The 22,500-nt window shown below is 46.7% G+C and overlaps 1 protein-coding gene across 1 annotated transcript in view; it reads left to right on the top strand.

The window, feature by feature from the left end:
* Positions 1-22,500, top strand: part of DOCK1 (dedicator of cytokinesis 1) — a 517,745-nt gene that overhangs the window by 58,532 nt on the left and 436,713 nt on the right. Inside the window, exons 3-5 of the mRNA XM_033841901.2 lie at positions 11,053-11,125; positions 14,363-14,505; positions 21,129-21,254. Coding sequence (XP_033697792.1) covers positions 11,053-11,125; positions 14,363-14,505; positions 21,129-21,254 — 342 coding nt within the window. The remainder of the gene's footprint in view (positions 1-11,052; positions 11,126-14,362; positions 14,506-21,128; positions 21,255-22,500) is intronic.

Here is a 22,500-nt window from a genome sequence, read left to right as displayed (position 1 = left end):
GCTGGGTCTATAAGGAGCCTCGCGTGAGGTGGCACACATATTTATGCTGTGTCAAGGTCACTTGCATGTTACCGTATCTCTCTGAGGCCATCACTAGTATCTGAACAGCCGGATGTGTTTTATTTTTGTGTCAGTATTTCTGCACTAGTGCAGAAACTATTATTATTGGCTTAATAATAAATATGTGAGACCTTTTGTTGGAAAAAGTATACAGCCAGCTAAATTTGCATTTTCGATATGAACAACACGTAATTGTTTTACAGGAGTATGTCTCATGCAAAAGTTCCCATTTACAGCGGGGTGCCGCCCAGCTCTGCTTGAATGCCTTTAACAATGGTGCACTCACTCTCTCACAGAGATGCGTGTCCTAGTGTGGGCATGCATTTCTGATGCACAGTCATCCCAGCTCTCCCAGGTTCTGTAACCAGAATGAGGCCATGCCTTTTCTACCGGGTAACTATCTGACTGTTCATATAATGTCAGAGCTGCAAGAAGCCTTAAAAAGTATCTGGTCACAGGACCCCCAAATGCTGGTCTGCATCAGAATCACTTGGAAAGCTTTCAAAATATAGCATCCTGGGAACCACTCCTTAAGATCCTGATTGCTGGCGTCTGGAATGCTGGCTAGAAATCCCAGTCTTTCAGAATAGACTTGGACTGTGACGGACAGCAGATTGGGAAACTACTGGTTTAGTCCAGCCTCCTCATTTTACACATTAGGATGTAAAGCTCAGAAAATAGCTTCATCCAGCTGAAGGGAGCCCTGGAAAAACTCAAAAAAGTGTTTTGTAAAAATCAGAATTATAACAGTTTTGTTTTCTGGTAATTCAGACTTTCAAGTGTGAAAAGGTTTTAAAAGCTGCATTATTAGTAAGATGTAATGTTTGGATTAGAAAAGCCTACAAGAGAAGGCTTTTTAATGTTTTTTTCCCCCAGGAAGCCAGAGATTTCTGGGTATAGGATATGAGATATTGTTGCAGTGAAACCCTCTTCAAGACCACCTGCCTAAAAACCCAAACTTTTGGAGCTTTGCTTCTATTTTCTCTTGGAGTATCATATTTTGAACTTACGTCCAGAAACCACCTGCTTCATTTGGCCGTGGGAAGCCAAAGTACATTATGTCGTGGAACAATCTAGTTAAGAAAGGGAAGTATTTCCAAACGTAATTTACTACTTTGATAGGAAATGCAGTCCTTAACAAGATAGGTTTTTGCCCAAGGAACTCAGATCTACTCCATAACTTCTCTAAAGCCCAATACTCTGTGCATATCTTTCTAGTTCCTTCTTCAGAAAACAAAATAGTGAGAAATAAAATCACTGTGTTCACAGTCGGATTTTAAAATGATTTCTGGGAGACATATGAGAATGTGATTAAGGTCATGGACCATCTCTCTAGGAAAATGCACATACATAACACCTACACACAGAATTTTGCACGTAATTTCAGGGCGTTCCCCCCCGCCCCCCCCCCCCCTCCGCCACCAGAGGTGCTTTGGGCTTCCACGGATTTAGTTTCTAATGGTGTTAGAGTCCCTCGCTCTGCTGCAGTGCGCCTTCACAGTGGAGGCTCAGTCTGGATTCAGAACCACCCGAGCACCAGCTGCTGAGAACAGCGCATGGAACGGTTGGTGTGGAGATCCCTGAGAGACCACTTCCTGTGGCAGTTTCCTCATGGCATTCCGGAAGGAGCGTGGGCTCTGCCGTGAGAGGGTTCTGGCTCAGAATCCAGGCCCTGGGGTCTTTTAGATGTTTCTCTGAGCTTAGGTTTCCTCCTTTGTGAAATGGGTCTGGCCAGCTGTACTGGCAGGCCTGAGGTACATGGCAGGGTGTACACAGCAGGCTGGAGCATGGCCAGAACCTCTGCTTCTCAGGGAGCCTGATTCTGTGTGGCCTGCAGGACCTTCTGGTGAGTCTTCCTAAAGCCAGATGCTTTGTAGTTCTGCCCACGCCAGCACTGGCCCTGCCCACACCAGAACAGGAACCCCTACCCACCCTAAACAGCATTGACTCGGCCCACGCCAGCACTGGCCCTGCCCACATAAGAACAGATCCCACTTCATTAGCATTGGCTCCACCCCCACCAGCACTGGCTCCTCCCAGGGGACGAGCAGTAATATTTAAGAGGGAGGGGCTTTCCCGAATTGGTGAATCTTGTTACAAAGACAGCTAATAAGAGCATATTACCTCTTGAAATTCCTCACAATCATTACAACCACTAAGGTTCTTTTCATGCAAAGGGAAAAGCCTCTGTTCCTTTAAAAGCCCGTTTACCCTGGGCTGCCGACAGGCAGTGGGTGGTGTTTCACCATCCGTGAATTTGCTCAGTAGATATATTAACAGGACGAAATGAGGTTTTTGTGATTTCCTTGCACAAATAGTGCAGTGGTCCAGCACAACTGACAAAACTGAACCTGCTTGACACGTTATTAGACTCCTTCACCTGTAGCTTTAAGGTGTGTGGCCTTCGGAGGAGTCAGAGATTAGTTCATCTAAATGGACATTTTACTGCCAAGTCAACTTTCCTCTTCAACTTGTAACTGTTAAAGATATTCTCTAACTGAAATTTATCTTCATTTCAAAAGATGTTTTCCTTTGTTGTACGGTTAAAAAAAATAAAAACGCCCCGCTTCTATAGACTTGTTAGTAGCAGGAAGAAAAATCCGAAAGGCAAAGTGTAAGGCATCTGTGGTTAAGATCCTCACGTCTTATTAAAAGAAAACCAGAACACACCACCGTAGCACAGCTCTTGGTTTCTTTCTTTATATAATTGCCTTTGTTTATTCTTTAAATAAAAATTGTGGCAAAAATCACCTATTTCGTTGGATTTGGGGAAATGGAGAGAATGTTGCCAAAAAACATTTCCAGATGTAGACGGACAGGTTTATTAGTCAGATGGCTGCCTGTGTTTTAAGGTGGCTACTACCTTTAGCCGTCTGGCCAGAAAGTGGCTTAACATCACTGCGGATGACTTCCGTACGTTCCGTGTTGAAACAGTAGAACGTCTTTATCGACAATCTTCTGTTGGGCTAATTAAGGGATTAGAACTGACTCTAGGTAGAAGGAAAGTAGTGCAGTAGAAGCTGCCAGAGACCGTGGTGAGGAAATGGAGTGGTGGGTGTGCCTCCTCCCACCTCTCCCCAACCACCAGCTGTAAATATTTGGGCATATTGGTGGGCATGTGACTGTACATACGTACACATACACACACAGATTTATATACACACATGTGCCACAGCATATACATGGCATGTGTGTACTTTAAACTGTCCATACAGGGCTTCCCTGGTGGCGCAGTGGTTGAGAGTCCGCCTGCCGATGCAGGGGACGCGGGTTCGTGCCTCGGTCCGGGAAGATCCCACATGCTGCGGAGCGGCTGGGCCCGTGAGCCACGGCCGCTGAGCCTGCGCGTCCGGAGCCTGTGCTCCGCAACGGGAGAGGCCGCAACAGTGAGAGGCCCGCGTACCGCAAAAAAAACAAAAACGAAAACAAAACAAAACAAAACAAAATTGTCCATACAGTTCACATGGTAATTAGCAACGTACATTTCATTTGGACTTTGTAGATCTGTAAGACAAAGCCACTACGGCAATGGAAGTAAAAACTGAATAAGTTTTTTTTTTTTTTTAATTCCAAGGGTATACATTTTAAGTTAAAGGCGGTGACCTTGCAGAATTGTGTTTCCTAATATTGTGTGGGTGCCCCGACTTTCGGTGATGTTTTCTGCTCAGTTGCTGGGACTGAAGTTTGTTAGAGAATTCAGAGCCCTTGGGTTGTGCAGTTCTGAATCCTTGTTGTTCTAGGATCCTTGATTTGGACTTGGTGGTGAGAGATGAAGATGGGAACATTCTGGATCCGGAACTAACTAGCACGATTAGTCTTTTCAGAGCTCACGAAGTCGCTTCTAAACAAGTGGAGGAAAGATTACAAGAAGAAAAGGTAAGTTCACCTCTCTGCAATATGCCATTTACACATGGAACACAGTTTCTCAGCAGCGGTTTACTACATTAGTAAAACATCACCACTGATGCCCATTACGTGCACTGAAAAGGATCTGAAAAGGCACAGCTGCACAGTATATTTCATACGACGAGGGGTGGAATGGAGCCCAGCATCAAAACATGCTGCTGATGACCTGAAAGCATTTCAGCTCTTGAGAGGGGTGTGCTTCAGCTCAGGGGGCAGGGTTTTAATGACATTGGCTTTGTGGTCTTAGCTCGTGGGAAACAATACTCGATTCTGTGTTTCCTCTGATAGGAGGAGGAGAGTGACATATCTAAGCTCAACGATCTTATTTGCAAAGCAGAAATAGAGACACAGACGTAGAGACCAAATGTATGGATACCGAGGAGGAACGGGGGGTGGGAAGAACTGGGAGATTGGGATTGACACATATACACTATTGATGCTACGTATAAAATAGACAACTAATGAGAGCGTACTGTATAGCACAGGGAACTCTACTCAATGCATTGTGGTGACCTAAATGGGAAGGAAATCCAAAAAAGTGGGGATATATGTATATGTAAGAATGACTCATTTTGCTGTACAGTAGAAACGAACACAACATTGTGAAGCAACTATGCTCCAATAAGAATTAATTAAACAAAATAAGCTCAGTGAGGGTGGGGACACGTATCTTATTGATCTTTTCCATCTTCCATGGCCTTTAATGGTATCTTGTATGTAGTTGACACTGAGAACTCGATTGCCTGATCAAGCCGTCCATTCATTCAGCAGCTGTTGAGCACCTACTCTGTGCCAGGTACTGAGGCCATAATGAGGAATAACAGAGATGTCCTCGGAGGGTTTGATCTAATGGGAGAACCAAAAAGTAGACAAGCAACTCCACATGTAGTAGTCTCCGCTCTGATTCATTGACTGGGCCCCTAAGTGTTTTGAATCTGAAAATACTCAGTATAAGCTGTTATGCGACTGGGACCATTGCACAGGGCACTGTTATTTTCAGTTGGGTGCGTGCCTGTGATAAGAGTGTCAGGTGAAGACAAGGAAGACGCTGCATGAAGGGCTTTGCTGTGTTACTGCAGCTAGTTTCACATGGTTTTCTGTTCTGTAGGGAATGCACAAAGCAAGGGGTAGCCAAGAGTGTTGCTCTTGTCGACTTTCTGTTGTATTGTTTTATTTCCACTGACAGTCTCAAAAGCAGAACATAGACATTAACAGACAAGCCAAGTTTGCTGCCACCCCTTCTCTGGCCTTGTTTGTTAACCTCAAAAACGTGGTGTGTAAAATCGGAGAAGATGCCGAAGTGCTCATGTCTCTGTATGACCCCGTGGAGTCCAAGTTCATCAGGTCAGTGACATTCCCTGGCTGCTGTCTTTCCTCTTCGGTTACTGTTGGGAAGATGGCCTCAGGACCCCCCACAAAGTCTTGCTCTTGCAGGGAGCCCTAGGGGTGATCAGCTGGCCAGACTTCCCCCAGGTAGCTTTCCTGCACGTACGTGGATATTTGACGGTAAAGCTGAGTCTTGTAATGTCATAAGGACCTCGCAACTGCAGCTTGAAGTCATGCTTCCTATGTTGTCTTTAGAGGATGTTTTGTTTGTTGCCCCCGCCCCCCCCCAAGCCCCACCCAATGTATTGCTCTTGTCTTAATCTTGCTTTTTCGAGCTTTGGTTCTCTGTGAATGTCATTTCTGGACCTTTGACCTACTGTTATTTCTCTGAGATGGTTGGTGGAATACAGTGTCTAGAACGGTGCCTGCTATGTAAAGGCTCTCAAAGAATGTTCAATAAAATATTGTAAATCCCATCTCTGCCATGTCTGTCCTTTCTCATGTGCTCTCTTTCTCAGTTCTTGTTTTTGTTCCTCACTATAACTTTCTCTTTGTCCAGAGGGAAAAAGTATGGTTTAAACTGTGTGTGTGTGTGTGTGTGTGTGTGTGTGTTTTAAAAGTCCGGAATCTTCACTCGTATTTTTGAAAATTTAAAAACTTAGTATATGACAGAAAACAGAACAAATTTCATTGCCACTTCTGATAAGGACTTTATTTCTTCTTGTTGTAGGATTCAATATGTATTTTTAGGTCATATTTGGTTTGTGTCAGGCTCTGAAATAATCAGGCAGTTTTACTTTATACTATAAATGAATGAATGGTGAATGTGAGACTATAATTGTTCCAAATGAACAGATACGCTTTTCATAATAAACTTTTAACATATACACACAACTGTGTAAAATAAACAACAGCGACCTACTGCATAGCACAGGGAACTATATTCAGTGTCTTGTAATAACCTATAATGGAAGAGAATCTGAAGAAGAATACATATGTATATAACTGAATCACTGTACTGTGCACCTGAAACTAACACAACATTGTAAATTAACTATACTTCAATTTAAAAAAGTGGTTAAAAAAGTAATAAAAGCTTTGAAATGCCATTTGCATATAGTTCCTTTGGAATTATAACCCTGAGCATCCAAAATTAAAACCTCAAGGATTTTGCATAGGCCGTCCTTGCATACTGTCCTGCGTGGGAATTGCTTATATGTTAATGGCAGACAGCTGTGTCTGATGTGGTTGATATTTCTGAACCCATTTAGTTGTCTGCGTAGTGGACCTGCGTGGTATTAATTAGAAGTCAGTGTGGATGTACATTCGGTACCCTGTTCTATTTGGGAAATTAACTTGCTTTTATTTCTTTTTTTCAAGTGAAAACTACCTGGTTCGCTGGTCAAGTTCAGGATTGCCTAAAGATATAGACAGATTACATAACTTGCGAGCTGTTTTCACTGTAAGTGCATCCAAAGATGTTCATTTGAATTGCTCACCATTCTAATGACTGTTTTTAATGACTGCTGTCTGACTTCTCACCACACTAGAGCATGGGACCTTGGGATGCCTTTAATACTTGTTAATTTACTATAATAACATAACTTCCCAGGGATCTCCTGGGTCTCTAGCTACCCTTAGAATCCCCATGACAAAGATGTGTACTTCATTACGTTGAGTATGTCTCTTAAACTTGGATCTTAAGTTCATTTAATGCTAATTCACTTTCGTGATTCAGCTCCTTTTTGTTTTGTGAATGACTTATTAAAATGCTAAAAACTGGTTGGAGAAAAGAGTCGCAATCCATCTTTCTACTGTCTGTTTCAATTGAACCTGCATTGAATAATGGTTCTCCAAAATAACTTATGGAAATTAATATTTCTAGGATCTCGGAAGCAAAGACCTGAAAAGGGAGAAAATCAGTTTTGTGTGTCAGATTGTTCGAGTGGGTCGCATGGAACTGAGAGACAATAACACAAGGAAGCTGACCTCCGGCTTGCGGCGGCCTTTCGGGGTGGCCGGTAATCCACTTCTTTCCTTTTTCTTAAGAGTTTCAAGATCATCACCTTTGCCGTGAATACGAGCTGCCGTTGAATATTGGACAGCGGGCTGCTTGCTTTATAAGCTTTTCTGTTGGAGAGAAAAAAAAAAATGTATTCGTTCTTCCCTGCATGGGTTCAGGTCCACATTCAGCTCAGGGTCTTTGCTCCACAAGCTTCAGGTGCAAATTGTATATTTGGTTTGAAAGTGGATCCTGTCTCCTGGAGGAGACCCTGACCCACATGCTCATCCTGGAGGGAAGCCAGTCACTGGAGGGTTGCAGGGTTTCTGGACTTGGCGATTGATAGATTTAGGGATGAATTTACACAGAATGGTCAAAGGGATGAAAAGGTAGAAGGAGCAGAAAGCCCGGAGAGGGCAGAGTTCTCTTCAAATAGGGGCCTTTTATCCTGCGGACGTGTGCTCTGTTTTTGTTCTGTTTTTGGTGACAGCACAAGTAAAGGGAGTGATGAGTTATCTCTGTGGAGGGGAGAGGAAAGTGTCCCCAGGACGTCCTGATTAGTTGACCTCTTGCAGTGTCACTCAGTTTTCACCGTTTGGGAAGTGATTTTCTCCACGGTTTGGCGGCTGCAGTGGAGTTTCATTGCGCAGCCCTCTATTTCTTCCTGTCCTTTCTGTGGTTCTTGGGATTTATATCAATAGGTATGTGAGAAAATTCTTCCTTTCCGATACACCACTGGATTTCTTGTATGAGCAGAGATGGAAGGACTCTTTACCTGGGCTACAAGGAAACTCAGGGCTTAGTTTCGTTTAGTTTTGTTTTGGCCCATTTTAAACAGATTTTATTTTTAGAGCAGTTTTAGGTTCAGAGCAAAAGGGAGCAGTGGGGTGAGGTAGGGAGGGGGCAAGCGATCTCTTACCGTCCGCGTTCATCCCAGAGGGCTGGCTTTCCTGAGCTGTTGAGCTGGTGTGTCTCTATAGATGCTACGTAAGGACCTGAGCCTTCTGCTTATGTGTTTCCCAACTTCCTACTCCTGTCTGCTCTGAGACGGAGGGAGGACATTTCATCGTGCGATGTGGCCATGTACACTTTGGGCACAAAAGGTAAATCTTTTAAGGCAACGATTCTCAGCCCTAAGTGTATTTCTCATTTGCACTTGTACAATCACATACACAGCCTGGGGAGCTATGAAAACATATTCTTGCCCAGGTATGCGGTGCACATCCTTGAACTTGGATCTTTGTGTCTCTTCTGACTGTTGGGAGAGGACGAACCCCTAGAAGCGGATGCTGTGTATCTTAGCCACCTGGATGTGTGGTGCCCGGTGGCTGTGAGCAGGCTGTGGGGAGTTGTCACTCAAGCCTGCTTCTCATCCCTCCCTTCTTGGCTTTCTACCTGTGCTGTCCCTCCTCCATCACCAGCATCCTGACGCCACCTTCCGTCTACCCCCTGCATCGTGTGATGTCATGTTTCTGGGCCATTTAGATCCTCCGCTGTCACACACCTTTGGTGACTACATACAGCTGGACTCTTGGCTTTCTTTTTTTTTTTTTTTTTAATAGATCTTTATTGGAGTGTAATTGCTTCACAACACTGTGTTAGTTGCTGTTGTACAACAAAGTGAATCAGCCATATGCATACATGTGTCCCCATATCCCCTCCCTCTTGAGCCTCCCTCCCACCCTCCCTATCCCACCCCTCTAGGTGGTCACAAAGCACCGAGCTGATCTCCCTGTGCTATGCAGCTGCTTCCCACTAGCTATCTGTTTTACATTTGGTAGTGTATATATGTCCATGCTACTCTCACTTTGCTCCAGCTCCCCCCGCCCCGTCCTCAAGTCCATTTTCTACGTCTGTGTCTTTATTCCTGACCTGTCCCTAGGTTCTTTGGAACCTTTTTTTTTTTTAGATTCCATATATATGTGTTAGTATATGATATTTGTTTTTGTCTTTCTGACTGACTTCACTCTGTATGACAGACTCTAGGTCCATCCAGCTCATTGCAAATAACTCCCTTTTATGGCTGAGTAATATTCCATTGTATATATGTGCCACATCTTCTTTATCCATTCCTCTGTCGATGGACACTGTGGTTGCTTCCATGTCCTGGCTATTGTAAATGGTGCTGCAGTGAACATTGGGGTACATGACTCTTTTTTGAATTATGGTTTTCTCAGGGTATCTGCCCAATAGTGGACTCTTGGCTTTCTTAAGATGGACCCTCATACCTGAACATAGAAACGCTTGGGCTCTTACTTTGGGGGTGACGCCCCCAAGTCCTTCATTCTTCCCTGGGCAACGGGGACCTTTGACGCCCAAAGTCCCAATCACAGCGAGAACTTTCTTCACCAGGGCCTGTGTGCTGAAGACCAGTGAGGGAAAGACATGATGATGGGCGATTTCAACGCCTTTCCCTCTGAGACTGGGCTGGGGGCCCAAAGGGGCTGTCACTCCCAGGAAGTAGCAGAGCTAAGGCTGCTTTGAACTTAATGGTGCTCAGACCTAGGTTGTGTTTCTTGCTCACATGCTGCCTTCCTGCCAGTAGTTGCTGGGCTCCTGGATGTGTCCAGGGCTAGAGACGGGGCTTTGACAAGGGAGCTGGATTATCAGAGAGACTCATAGTCAGCTGGTGGGATGAGTCCCAGAGGAGAGAGGTCTGCGGACACAGGAGAGCTGCTCACTGCGGCCTGGGCTGCAGGAGGTAGTCTCCTGGGTTCAGACTCACTTGTTCTGACCCATATAGAGCCAGTTGTCTGAGCTGCTGCTGCAAATACCGAAGGCTGATTGGACTTGGGCTGAAAAATGAGCTCTATTTGTTGGTTCAGAACTGGTGGTAAAGATGTAGTCTTGGCCATATGAGCATCTTAACAACAGGAGGGATGCTTCTGTTCTGGTCCTGCAAATCCCTTGCCCCTTTTTAGGGTGGAGGGAGGTGGTAGAAATGGTCCCCATTTTTAATATATGATTGTATGTTGTTAAAGAGGGCACCGTGCAGAAGGAATTAAGTGAGGCGTGTTGCTCACTTACCTGCAGTCAGTTGTAGCCGAGCAGAGACAGAGCACGTGTCCGGCGCCCCTAGGGCTCTTCTCGGGGTTTCTCGCTGTGTTGGTCTGAGCTGGGCATCGGTGATGTTCCAGCTGCCAGATTTGGGGCAAATTCATTCAGGTCTTTGAGCCTAGTTTCCTCAACCATACAGTAGGTGAGTGAGGGGATTAGCTGTCCAGTGTTTCTTGAAATGGTGTCCACGGATGCCAGCGTGGGGTGGGTAAACCGTAGCCACTTGATGTACTGTTTCCTTGTTGGGGCCGTGCCGTGGCTGATGTGAGGCTCCAGAGCGGTGCTGTCCAGTGTGGTCGCCCTGCCACGTGCGGCTGTTTTGGCATAAGAATGAAATCAGAGTAAAAATTCAGTTCCTCCATTCCACCGGCCACATTTCAGACGCTCCTTGGGATAGAACATTTCATCAACACACAAGGTTCTATTGGAAAATGCAACTCAGTCGGTGCCAGTTGGGTAATAGACAAAGGAATTTATTAAGTGGAACTCTGCTGTTTAAGCCCCAACCCCATTTGGGCTGGTGTTTTCTGATAACTTGATTGGTCTTTCAAACGTGGAAATACTTTAAACTTGAATATAAGAAAATTCCACCAGTTTATGCTTGTGGTTGGTCAGAGGACATTCCGATGTTCTTTTGTTTGTTTGTCTTCCATGATGATAGCATTTAAGCAAAACCGCCTCTGTTCTTTTCTTGTCCCCAGTGATGGATGTAACAGATATAATAAATGGAAAAGTAGATGATGAAGACAAACAGCATTTCATTCCCTTTCAGCCGTAAGTATGGGGCAAAGTACTTAACCAGATAGAATATGGAAAATGTATGTTTGTAATAATTATCTTTATAATTCAGTTTATAAATTCAGCACAAACAGGAATTGATTATTGAATAATAATGAAACATCTGTTTAGTCGCTGCTCTAGTGAAGGGCATTTTTGTAGTCGCAAGAAACCTGGGTTACAGTTTATGGTCTTGCGAGTAGAAGATTTTACGTGTGATCCCTGACGTGCCTTATCCTGTGGGACGCTCAGAATTACAATTCCAATCTGAGCATGCATGTTTCTTCACATAATTGATTTATTCTAGTAGCTATTCACAGTTTCAAAGTACAGTAGTTTCAAATTCCTCATGGGAAGTTGCTGTCTTCAAAATAAAAAAAACCGCACACAAGAAGAACGAATTCTTTTGTAACTTGTGATTTTTCTGTCTCTGGGGCTGCCTCGAGTGGACGTTGTCTGTGCTTTGCCATTTTTAGGGTTTGTCTAGTTCTGGCCTGAAGTCTATAGAGAGGTGTGCTGGGAAAGCACTTGGAGGAGACTCATTAAATTGATTCTCCGATTTGAAGGTAGTTCCCGTGGAAAAGGTTGAAAGAATTGGTGTTATTTCCCTGGAGATTAAAGCCAGAGGGCGCCTGGATAATGGTCTGTAGTCCCTTCAAGGGCACTTCTCCACCTTAGACAGAGAGAAAGGAGGAGAAATTAGAGGGGTTTAGGTTAACTACAAGAGGGGGCTTCCTCCTGGCGGTGTGAAATCTTAGAAGACAGAGTAAAGGATAAATTGAATTAGAATGACCTGTCATAGTGCCCTGCATTCTGTCTTTTCTCCTCATTTCTCTTTCTACTTAAGTGATTCCAGGCTTGAAAGAAATTTTATTTTAGCCAGTTCTGGTTGTTTTCAGATGTTGGTTGAGGGGGCTTGGAGGTTGGCGGGTGGTGCGGGGAGTCCTGTCCTGGGGGGATGGGGGAGCAGGAGGTGGTCTCCCTTTGCACCCCTGTCTTTGCACGACGGACCGCGCCTTCAGCCCCGGGCTTGAGAACCACTTGTTCAAGGTGGAACAGAGTGTTTTCCTTTACAGGCAGGTGATCTGGTCAGACAGCATCTTGAAGCATGGCTCAGTAGGCATTTAGAATAACAGAAAACATTGCATTAATGTGCTTGAAATTGAGGTTCGCTTTTACGTATCTCACCACACAACTGGAGGCGAAGGTGTTTTGTGGCTTCATTGCTTTAGATTTATTCTTCTGTCCAACACTGTAACCACTAGCCACATGTGGCCATTTCAGTTCATGAAAATTAACTAAAATTAAATATTTAGTGCGTCCATCACACTAGTTCCATTTAAAGTCTTCAGTACCACAGGTGGCCAGTGGCTACCAGATTGGTCAGTGCAGGTAGAGACCATTCCCGTCATCATAGAACGTTCTGTTGGAACGTGATACTTTGGAATCATACCTGGTGAAGAGAGTTACAAAGGGAACTCCATTCTGCAGAATCTGGAAGTTTCTTTAGTAAACAAGGAGAACATAATCTTGGAACATGGGCAGATATTGAGGTAATAACTAAAACACACCATTATAAAACGATACTATTAAGTTGCCCATGAGAAAAACAATGCAGCCCAGTGATGTTTTGAATGCCGTTTTATTCATTAGACCTCAGAGTTTCTTGATGCCCAAATGCACCAGTGCATTGAAATTACCTGTTGCCTACTAGTGTCTTCTGGGAAAAGTCAAGGGAAGAAGAAAACTTGGGTTACGGTTTGAAAAGTGAGGGGGGTTAGTTTTAGACTCACTAATCTCAATTTCACCGGGACTTGTTATGACCTATTTGAGGTGGCATCTTGCTGCCACCTTTTTCTCTCTTGTAGTGAAATGTCCACTTTAATTACATGTTCACTTCTTACTGTAATTTGTGACTTCCTGCTCCACTAAAGGAAGACTGATATACAGATTCATATGGTCAGTGTTAGAAACAAAAGAGAAGCATGATTTTAATAGCAAAATAAGCAATGGAAGTAGTTCTTTGGGAAATGCCATGCTAATGAAACCCATTTTTTGCTCCATTAAAACTGATTTGTTATACCACAGGATACATTTTAGGGAAGGAAGCATAGAGTACATTTCTCTCTCTCTGTTTTTTTTTTTTTTGCGGTACGCGGGCCTCTCACCGCTGTGGCCTCTCCCGTTGCGGAGCACAGGCTCCGGACGCGCAGGCTCAGCGGCCATGGCTCACGGGCCCAGCCGCTCCGCGGCATGTGGGATCTTCCCGGACCGGGGCACGAACCCGCGTCCCCTGCATCGGCAGGCGGACTCTCAACCACTGTGCCACCAGGGAAGCCCTCTCTCTGTCTTTCTTAACTTGGTGAAGTAAATGAAAACAGGACTCAGCTTTCTTGAGTAACGTGGGCTCAAGTGATGAATAGCGCTTGTCCTAGTTTCCAGGAATAATTGTAGACATTATGTACCTGATGTACATTTTCTCGCTTGTTGCATATTGTGCTTTGCTGTGCTACACAGTATTTCCCTTTGCCCATGTCGCCCGTTTGCTTCTGTTTTCTCAGTCCTAGTGCAGCTTCTATTAAAAGCTCCTGATCCATGAGTCCCCAAAACATTGATGATTTACATTCATAATTGTGTCACAGTTTTACTCTTCAGGCATGGTAGTTGTGTTCTCTGAGGATTATGCCACTCTTTTCACATTTAATTATTTTAGGCTACGTTGAGTACACAGTCTGATGGAGCAGAGTGGTTGCTACCCAAGCTTCCCAAGCAGTTAGGTCCGAGGGATCTTTTGTTTTTTTTTGTCTTGGTTTTGCTTTTCCCTTCAAAGCACCCACCCCTTGACCTATGCTATATGGTCAAGAATTAATGAAAAAGAAGAAATGGTCCTAAACATTCCTTGGGATTAAATGCTGTTCGGCCATGTTATTTTCAGATAAGTTCCCTTTTAGTAAGTTGTCTGATAGACATGGAGTGGTGCCCTGGTTCACCTTTATTTCCCGGGGGTGGGGCCGACCTCGTTCGCTTTACTCCTCTTGTGCGGTTCAGCATTTTCCTGATCAATGCTCTTCCCTGTCTCTCTTGTCACCTATCCTGTCCTTTGTCGTGCATTGACTTGTGATGACTCTCTCTCGCACTCGGTGATGATGATCTCTTGTGTTCCCTTGTTACCGTGACCTCTGGGTCCCTGTGCCCCTTTGTCTCCTGTGGTCTTGGTCGTCCCGTGCCCTCCAGGCTCGCGTTGGACGACGCCATTCGACACAAGCCGCTGAACATGTCATCCCGTTTTTCACCCAGGGTGGCGGGGGAGAATGACTTCCTTCAGACTGTTATAAACAAAGTCATTGCTGCCAAAGAAGTCAACCACAAGGGCCAGGGTATGTATTCTATGGTTTTGTTTCTATAAGAGTCCATTTGCATGAACTTGGGAACGTGCTGTGGTTTGAATTTTAGTTTGATGATGATGATGACGATGATGACGATGATATTGATGATGATGATGAAAACGACAACAGTGATTGATGCTGATAATGACATGATGATGATAATGGTGATGATAATGATGGTGATATTCATACGATGATAATGACAATGATGGTGATGATGATGTTGATGACGATGATGATGATGATAACAGTGATACTGATGGTGGTGGTGCTGCTGACGCTGATGATGATGGTGGCAGGGTTGGGTAATGATGTACTCGCTGTCCCTGATGTACGGCCTGTGAGGGTTTTCTTGCCGATCATCTTTTTTTTTTTTTTTTAACATCTTTATTGGAGTATAATTGCTTTACAATGGTGTGTTAGTTTCTGCTTTATAACAAAGTGAATCAGTTATACATATACATATGTTCCCATATCTGTTCCCTCTTGCGTCTCCCTTTCTCCCACCCTCCCTATCCCACCCCTCCAGGCGGTCACAAAGCACCGAGCCGATATCCCTGTGCCATGCGGCTGCTTCCCACTAGCTATCTACCTTACGTTTGTTAGTGTATATATATCCATGCCTCTCTCTCGCCGTGTCACAGCTCAGCCTTCCCCCTCCCCATATCCTCAAGTCCGTTCTCCAGTAGGTCTGCGTCTTTATTCCTATCTTACCCCTAGGTTCTTCATGACATTTTTTTTCTTAAATTCCATGTATATGTGTTAGCATACGGTATTTGTCTTTTTCTTTCTGACTTACTTCACTCTGTATGACAGACTCTAGGTCTATCCACCTCATTACAAATAGCTCAATTTCGTTTCTTTTTATGGCTGAGTAATATTCCATTGTGTATATGTGCCACATCTTCTTTATCCATTCATCCGATGATGGGCACTTGGGTTGTTTCCATCTCCGGGCTATCTTGCCGATCATCTTTGTAAACATTGCTGAGAGCCAAGCTCCTGGATGAGAGGAGAAAACTGACTAGGATACGATGAAATGTTTGGAAAGAGCCCAGGGTTGATAGGACTGGAAGCAGCTCCTCTGTTTGCTTTCCTCAGACTTCTCCAGCCACCTCCTCTGTTCAGAACACTTGAATGACTTCACAAGAGAAGAAAATAACTGTCCACTGCCTGTGATTTCACCTTGCTGTTAGAGACACAGAGACATTCAACATCACCCACCTCCCCACGTGCTCTTCTCGCTGGTTTTTTCTCTCTCACTCGTGTTGTGAACTAATCACTGCCACCTTGTTTTCCGGGGCTCTCGCACCCCGTACCCCTGAGATAGTGGCTCCATTTCGCAGACTGGCTCCCCTTCAGTTTTGTAATCGAGGGGATTTCTCCTCCCCTGCTCCCCAGCCTGCAGTCATCGTTTTTAATCCCACGCTGACAAGTTTCCCAGCGGCTGACCCTCTGTTGGCAGAGGCGATGAATCAGTCACCACGGGCTGGTGACAGCTGGCACTCGGCTGGCCAGGAGGGCTGCCGGAAAACAAGTGTCTGCTGAGGCCCCGCTTCCAGCTGGAAGGGAAGTTGGGGGAGTCACCTTCTGAGCTGCTCTGACCTGAGGCTGCTTTCAGCACCCGTGGGGATATCCATTCCTCAGTCCTTGATTAGATGCAGACTTAACCATAAACTCAGTAGAGCTGAGGTGAACAGACCTGCTTCATTGTCTAGTTACCTTATGTCACCAGACTTTTAAGAAACAATTATCTTGATTCATTTCCCACTGTTCTAAGGGAGAGCGTGAATCAAACCTAAAGAATGTCCTGGAGGAATTAACGGCCCCTATCCCTCTGCAGGGACTTTTTTGGCTTTCTTTTGATATGAACCACCCCCCTTCCCTGGAAAACAACAAAACAAAAACCCCAACCCAAAATGTGAATGAATCGTGGCCTCTCTAGACAGAATTTTCAGCTGACCCAGGACCGGTCTTCCCATAAATTACCAGCCCTCCCAATTTGCACTTTAACTGAAAACCGCAGGGAGATCCAATTAAAGCTGTTTGATGAGAGCGCTCTGAGGCAGTGGCCCCAGGCCCCAGGCCCCCGGCTCCTCTTGCAAAGTCATCAGAGTTTTGATACACTTTTATTACAGAGTCACGCAGGAAAAGTGGAGACTGGTGGCCGGCCAGCAGGAACTTGCTCACAGAGAGGACCCGTGGCCCTCCTCTGTCAGTCTCACTGGTATTGTGGCCAAAATCTGTGTCGCAGAGATGGACTGTTGCCAGGGGACCCCGATTCCTTGAACTCTGGGGGGAGGAGGGGTGCTTTCAGGTCACAGTGAGAGCTAAGTGACAAGAACATTGATTGTTTTCAGAGGGACCGTTGGTGCCTTCCTGAACCAAAATGCCCTTGGGCCACATCACTGGCTCAGGTTGACCTTGAACCGGAAGTGATGGAGTGACCTTTCGCCAGGGCTCACTCTCAGGCCTATTTCAGTGCATTACAGGGAGAGCTGAGAGGCCCGGGGCCCAGTGAATGCAGCATGGAGCGAGCTGCTAGGTTTGCGGAGTTTTGCCCAGTGGAGCCCCATGTTTCCATCCATGGTGACCCATCAGTTCACACAATCAAGTGCACAGAGCTGTGGAAGGGACTTGGAGGGACATGGCCTGTCCCTTCTGAACTGGTCTCCAGGCTTTGGCCTAGTTTAGGTTAACATCTACATGTTTACTTGTTGCAATGGACATCTTTTATATTTAGCCCAAATTATTCTGAACCCAGAGGCGCTGGGTATTTTATGTGGACGGTGAGTCCTCCTCCACCCCCAGACGTCTGCTCCTGTTGTTTGAAATATAGCATATGCTAATACTCCCTTTTGTGTTTAGTTACTCTGGTTTAGCAAAAGTCAACTTAAATACACTTTTCCCTTGAAAATTGGCCTCATTTCCTCCTCTGAGGAAAGTGTTGGAAACCCAACGTAACTGGGCAAATTTAATCTCTGTGTTTAAATTGTGTTATAACAAGTTGTGTCACCAAGTTACTGGTTCATCAGCTAGTTGAGCAAGCTGGTACTTGTGAGAAAGCAAAGGTGTTGGAAAGACATCTTTACTTTTACCCTCTTAAATAATTATCTCAGCACGTCCTGCAAGTCCTTGAAAAGTGTCTTCGAGTTAGATTTATTCTGGAGATATTCCTTCCTTTGGGAGGTTTCGGGACTCAGACTCCTAAGATTTAGCTGCGTCCTGGTGTCCCCAGCAGGGAACAGGTTCATGTCAAGTGTCATGTGCAGTGATAATTCCCCTTGCACTTCTGTGAGCGTCCCTTTTCCCTGGTCTGCTCCACTGGAGGACAGAGCCAGGGGTTAGGTGCCCGGCACTCCAAGAGTCCGTCTGTTCACTCATCCTACAGGCCTGGAGCTGTGCCAGCTTGTGGTGCTTCTTTTTAATGTAAATTTATTTATTTATCTATTTATGGCTGTGTTGGGTCTTTGTTGCTGCGCGCAGGCTTTCTCTAGTTGTGGTGAGCGGGGGCTATTCTTCATTCTGGGCTCCTCATTGCTGTGGCTTCTCCTGTTGCGGAGCATGGGCTCTAGGTGCACGGGCGTCAGTAGTTGTGACTCTCAGGCTTTGCAGTGCAGGCTCGGTAGTTGTGGTACACGGGCTTAGTTGCTCCGCGGCATGTGGGATCTTCCCGGATCAGGGATCGAACCCATGTCCCCTGAATTGGCAGGAGGGTTCTTAACCACTGCACCACCAGGGAAGTCCCGCTTGTGGTGCTTCTGTGTGAATTAGAAAGAGATGGTCTGTCCTCTGGGTGAGTGGGGAGACGTATCGCTGCCAGGATACACAGCTTGGTGAGCAGAGTGCAGGCTGGATTTAGCTCCCACTTGCCTTTCTTTGCTAGTTGCCTTGTGCAGTGCACATCCTGAGCGATGATACATGTGTCCCTGCTGGGGTGCTACCCCCTGACGACTCTTTAGAGACCTGTTTTTATTGGTTATGCTTCTCTCCTACTTCTTCAACTGTCCCTCTCATGCTCGGGAATTTTATATCTTAAAAAGAAAGAAAGGGGAAAAATATAGAAGGAAAGAAAAGAAAAGGAAACAAAAAATTCTCCCTCTGTCTCTGTACTGACTAGCTCTTGACTCCACTGTTGATTTCTCAGTGGAATCTTTCGCCTGCTGTCCGCCCTTTATCTCCTGTAACTTCTCTGTCCTTCTCCCAGCAGCGTGTGCCCCTCTCCTCCCCCAGGAGGGCTCCTGCTGAGGCCCACCCTGGTTGCCCCGTGCTGCAGACACTCCCCTTTCCTCGGGCTGCATTTTGTGCCCTCGGCCACATTGATGCCACCCGCACCTGGTTTTCTTTTTTCTCTGCCCTCTGCCTACCCCTGTCTCTCGCCTACTTCTCTTTCCCCGTGTGGACTCTCAATGTCAGCAGCTCTCCTGGGCACAGGACGGGCGTCTTCTTGCTCTCCTCCCTCTGTACTCTGACCCTTCAGGACGTCTCCACTGGGATGCAGGGTGTGCCAGCACCTGCTATTGGTCATGCCCGGGACTGTCGCCATCTCTGAGAGCCACTCCCCCTCCATCCCTCCTTCCTCCACTTCTGATATGACCCCGATGCTGCTCACAGCACCCCTGCCCCCGGTGCTGAGGTCCTGCCAGTGTCCGCCTGGGCTCCTGCAGTGGTCTCTTCACTGGGGTCCTTGCCTCGCTCTAAATTCTCAGCTACCCAGTCCCATGCAGCCACCTGAGCCCTGTCAGGTCAGACTCTGGTCGGACTCCTCCCCCGGGCCCCTTGGTGGGGACCAGAGCTCCTGCCACGGCCGGCAGGCCCTGGGGTCAGGTCTGTGCTGCTTTCCCAGCCGCATCCCACGCCTCTTCCCTCTGCATCTTGCGGCTGCAGCCTGGAACCCCCTTATTTAGCATCTCATCAGCCCTCAGATCTCAGCACAATGTTCCTTCCTCAGGGGAGCCTCTGTGACGCCCAGGAGCGCGGTCTCCACGTGTGCTTTAGAAAGCTCTTTGTGGGCACGTGTTTCACAGAGACGCCCTTGGTGTTTGGCTCATGGAATAGAATTGAGCCCCTGGCAGTGGTGTAGTGAGTCTTTGCCCTGTGTCTGCAGCGCCCTGTGTGTGTCTGGCACACAGTGGGTGCACGTTAGGTACTTTTGAATAAATCAGAGGGACAGTCTAGTTGGCAAAGGAGAGGGCTTTCACCAGCTGGTAAAGAATAAAATGTCATCAGTGACTGTGGACTTTCTCAACGACAAGTTGTGTAAATCTTTGCAGAGGACAGGCCAGCTGCTGGGAGACGAGGGGGCTGGAGGCGGGAGGGGGAGGGAGTGAGGCATGAGGTTTAATTCAGCAGAGCCGCTCGCAGCAGAAGCAGCCTCAGGTGTGTTCCTTGTGTGTCCACATCAGCTGTCTTCCAGGTCCAGTTAGAATGAAAGTTGTTTGTGAACAAGGTCTGTAGTTTTCCCATTTTCTTCTACTGAGTGCAAGGTGCTGAGCTAAACAGTGGGGAGTGGTCCCCGGAAGCGTGCATCTAGAGGAGGGACAGCTGGACAGACAGACACATACACACGTGGGCACACACACAATAGTCATGTAAGTGAGGACAGGTACTGTTATGTTCTGATGGGCAGGTGGGGTTCCGCAGAGCTGAGTGAGAGGAGAGCAAGCAGACCAGGCCCCCAAAATCTCAGGGATGGAGACCCCGACCTGCCGACTGATAGTGACACCCCTCCCTCCCTAGGAGAGCACGTTCTTGCAAACACTGACGGAGCCAAGCGACTGCTTTGTGTCCTGCCTTTGACTTTGTTAAGTGTTGGCTTTCTACTCTCTTATTGTTTGATTGCTGCTCCTGGAGCATTTTATACAAAATGCGTCAGCTTTTGTGGAGCGGGGGACAGAGGGCAGGGCACACACGCCTCCCAGGTACACCGTGCTCTCTCTCGGGCATCCTTGCATCTCTTTTAGAGGGTTTGAAAGCCTTCATTTTCCCCCTTGGAGAAAGGAGCTGAGTGGTGGCCAGAGCATTAGTTGCTACTTTGCTGTGACATTGTGAAACAGAGGGACGGGGCTGCCCTGACTGCCGCTGCCCCAGTCGTGTGGCTGGCCCGCTGGTGGTCCCCAGCCCTGTGTTCTGCGGCTCCCCTTCCCGGGAGCACGGGTGCCGCTGAGAAACTGGATACTTTCGTGGGTTTGTGAAGCTGCGAATTTACCTCCTGAATCCTCTCCCGCTGTCATTCTTCTTGGGAGAATGGAAAATGCTAGCCTTCTCAATCCCCTTCCAGAAAAATGCTACCTTCTGATTTGTCTTCAATGTATATCGACTCAAAAGAGTCATCAGTCCCAGGCAGAGGTAGCTCGTAACTGCTGTTATGTCCTTAGGCTCCTCCAGTGTGGGATTTGCATCCCAGCTAATCAGATGCAGGCATCTGTGCCAGGCACCTTTTCCCTGGTCCCGCTCCTGTCTTTCTCATCCACCCACACTTCCTCTTAAGGCATTGCGTTGTGAATTAAAAGCTGCTCATTCATTGATATTGATTTCATGAAAACTTCTAAAAATGTACAAGATATAAAGATGTACGTGATAAAATGCGACTCATGCATCCGTTGCTTTTCTAGGTTTGTGGGTAACACTGAAATTACTTCCTGGAGATATCCATCAGATAAGAAAAGAATTTCCTCATTTGGTGGACAGGACCACAGCAGTGGCTCGGAAAACGGGGTTTCCGGAGATAATCATGCCTGGTAAGAATGGATGAATCCTTTAGCCCCTCTGAGCGTGGGGTGCATGCGGCCGGCATTGGGAGGGTTTATGTAGCTGGCCGCAAAGAGCAACATTTAGGTAGGAGCTCAGGGAAGCAGAGGGTCGAGGGTGTAAAGCCCCGCGTGGCGCTGGGCCATTCCTGCAGGCAGGAGCTGCGGCCAGCGTGACAGCCGAGCACCCGGGGTCAGGCCGAGGGGAGGAGGTTTCTCTTGGTTATAATAACCCTGGAGGGCTGGTGTGGAGCAACTCCTGGTGATACAGTAACAGGGATAAGCAAATGAAACAGCATTGGCCAGAGACCCAGCCCTGAGACCTTGAGAGGGTTTCTGCCGCCAGCTGGGCAAAACGCCATCATGATCATAATCAAACGTACCGCTGTTCCGTGCTCTGCTGTTGCCCTTAATCAGGACGCCTGCAATTTGTCTTCTGCCCACAGTGTCTGGAACGGAAGAATGGACGTTTGACGTCTCGCTCACCCTGGCTGAAGGACTGAATGCGTTTGGTCGGGTGATACTTAATAATGTGATAGGGGGTGATCAGACAGGGGACCGTTTGGAGAGCCGTGCAGAATTCACTTTTAGGCTCTGAGGAACGGATTGATTATGATGGTTGGGTAGGACTAAGGCGACTCCTTTACGATAATAACGTACGTTCACGATGATGGTCCTGGGCCCGTCTTATGATCCTGTAAGAGCATTTGAATTATCCAGAATGTGTTCAAAATGAAGGGAGCACAATTTGGGTAAATATACCCTCTTATGTTCCAAGCTTTGAAAATAACCCTCTTTGGTAGGTTATGGGTTAAATGTCTCTTCACCACAGTGGTCCACAGCCTTGAACCCCATCCGTTGGCCCCAGAAGCGAGAGTGCAGGCATCCCACCCTCTGGTATGAATATCATTTCTGCCCCTCCCTGGCCCTGGGCAAGTTAGCCGATCTCTCTTAGCTGTGGTTTCCTCCTCTGAAGAACAAGAATAATAATAATTCCTGCCTATAGATCTGGTTGGAGTTAGGATGCTTTAGGGTGTAAGTAACAGAAAACACAAGGCCAGCTCAAATGGCCACACCCTGAGGATACTTGTCGGTCCTGTGAATGAGGAAAAGGGACAGAGCCTGCTGCCAGGTCAGCCTGGACCACTGGCTCCGGTTCTCTGCAGCCCCCTCTGCTGAGCTGTCTCCTTTGCGTGTTGACTTTATCCTCTGGGGACAGGTCCTGCTGGCTCCCATC

Source organism: Tursiops truncatus, chromosome 16 (genome assembly GCF_011762595.2).
Source record: "Tursiops truncatus isolate mTurTru1 chromosome 16, mTurTru1.mat.Y, whole genome shotgun sequence".
NCBI lineage: Eukaryota > Metazoa > Chordata > Mammalia > Artiodactyla > Delphinidae > Tursiops > Tursiops truncatus.
The sequence above is the reverse complement of the archived record's forward strand: the minus strand, read 5'-3'. Positions and strand labels throughout refer to the sequence as shown.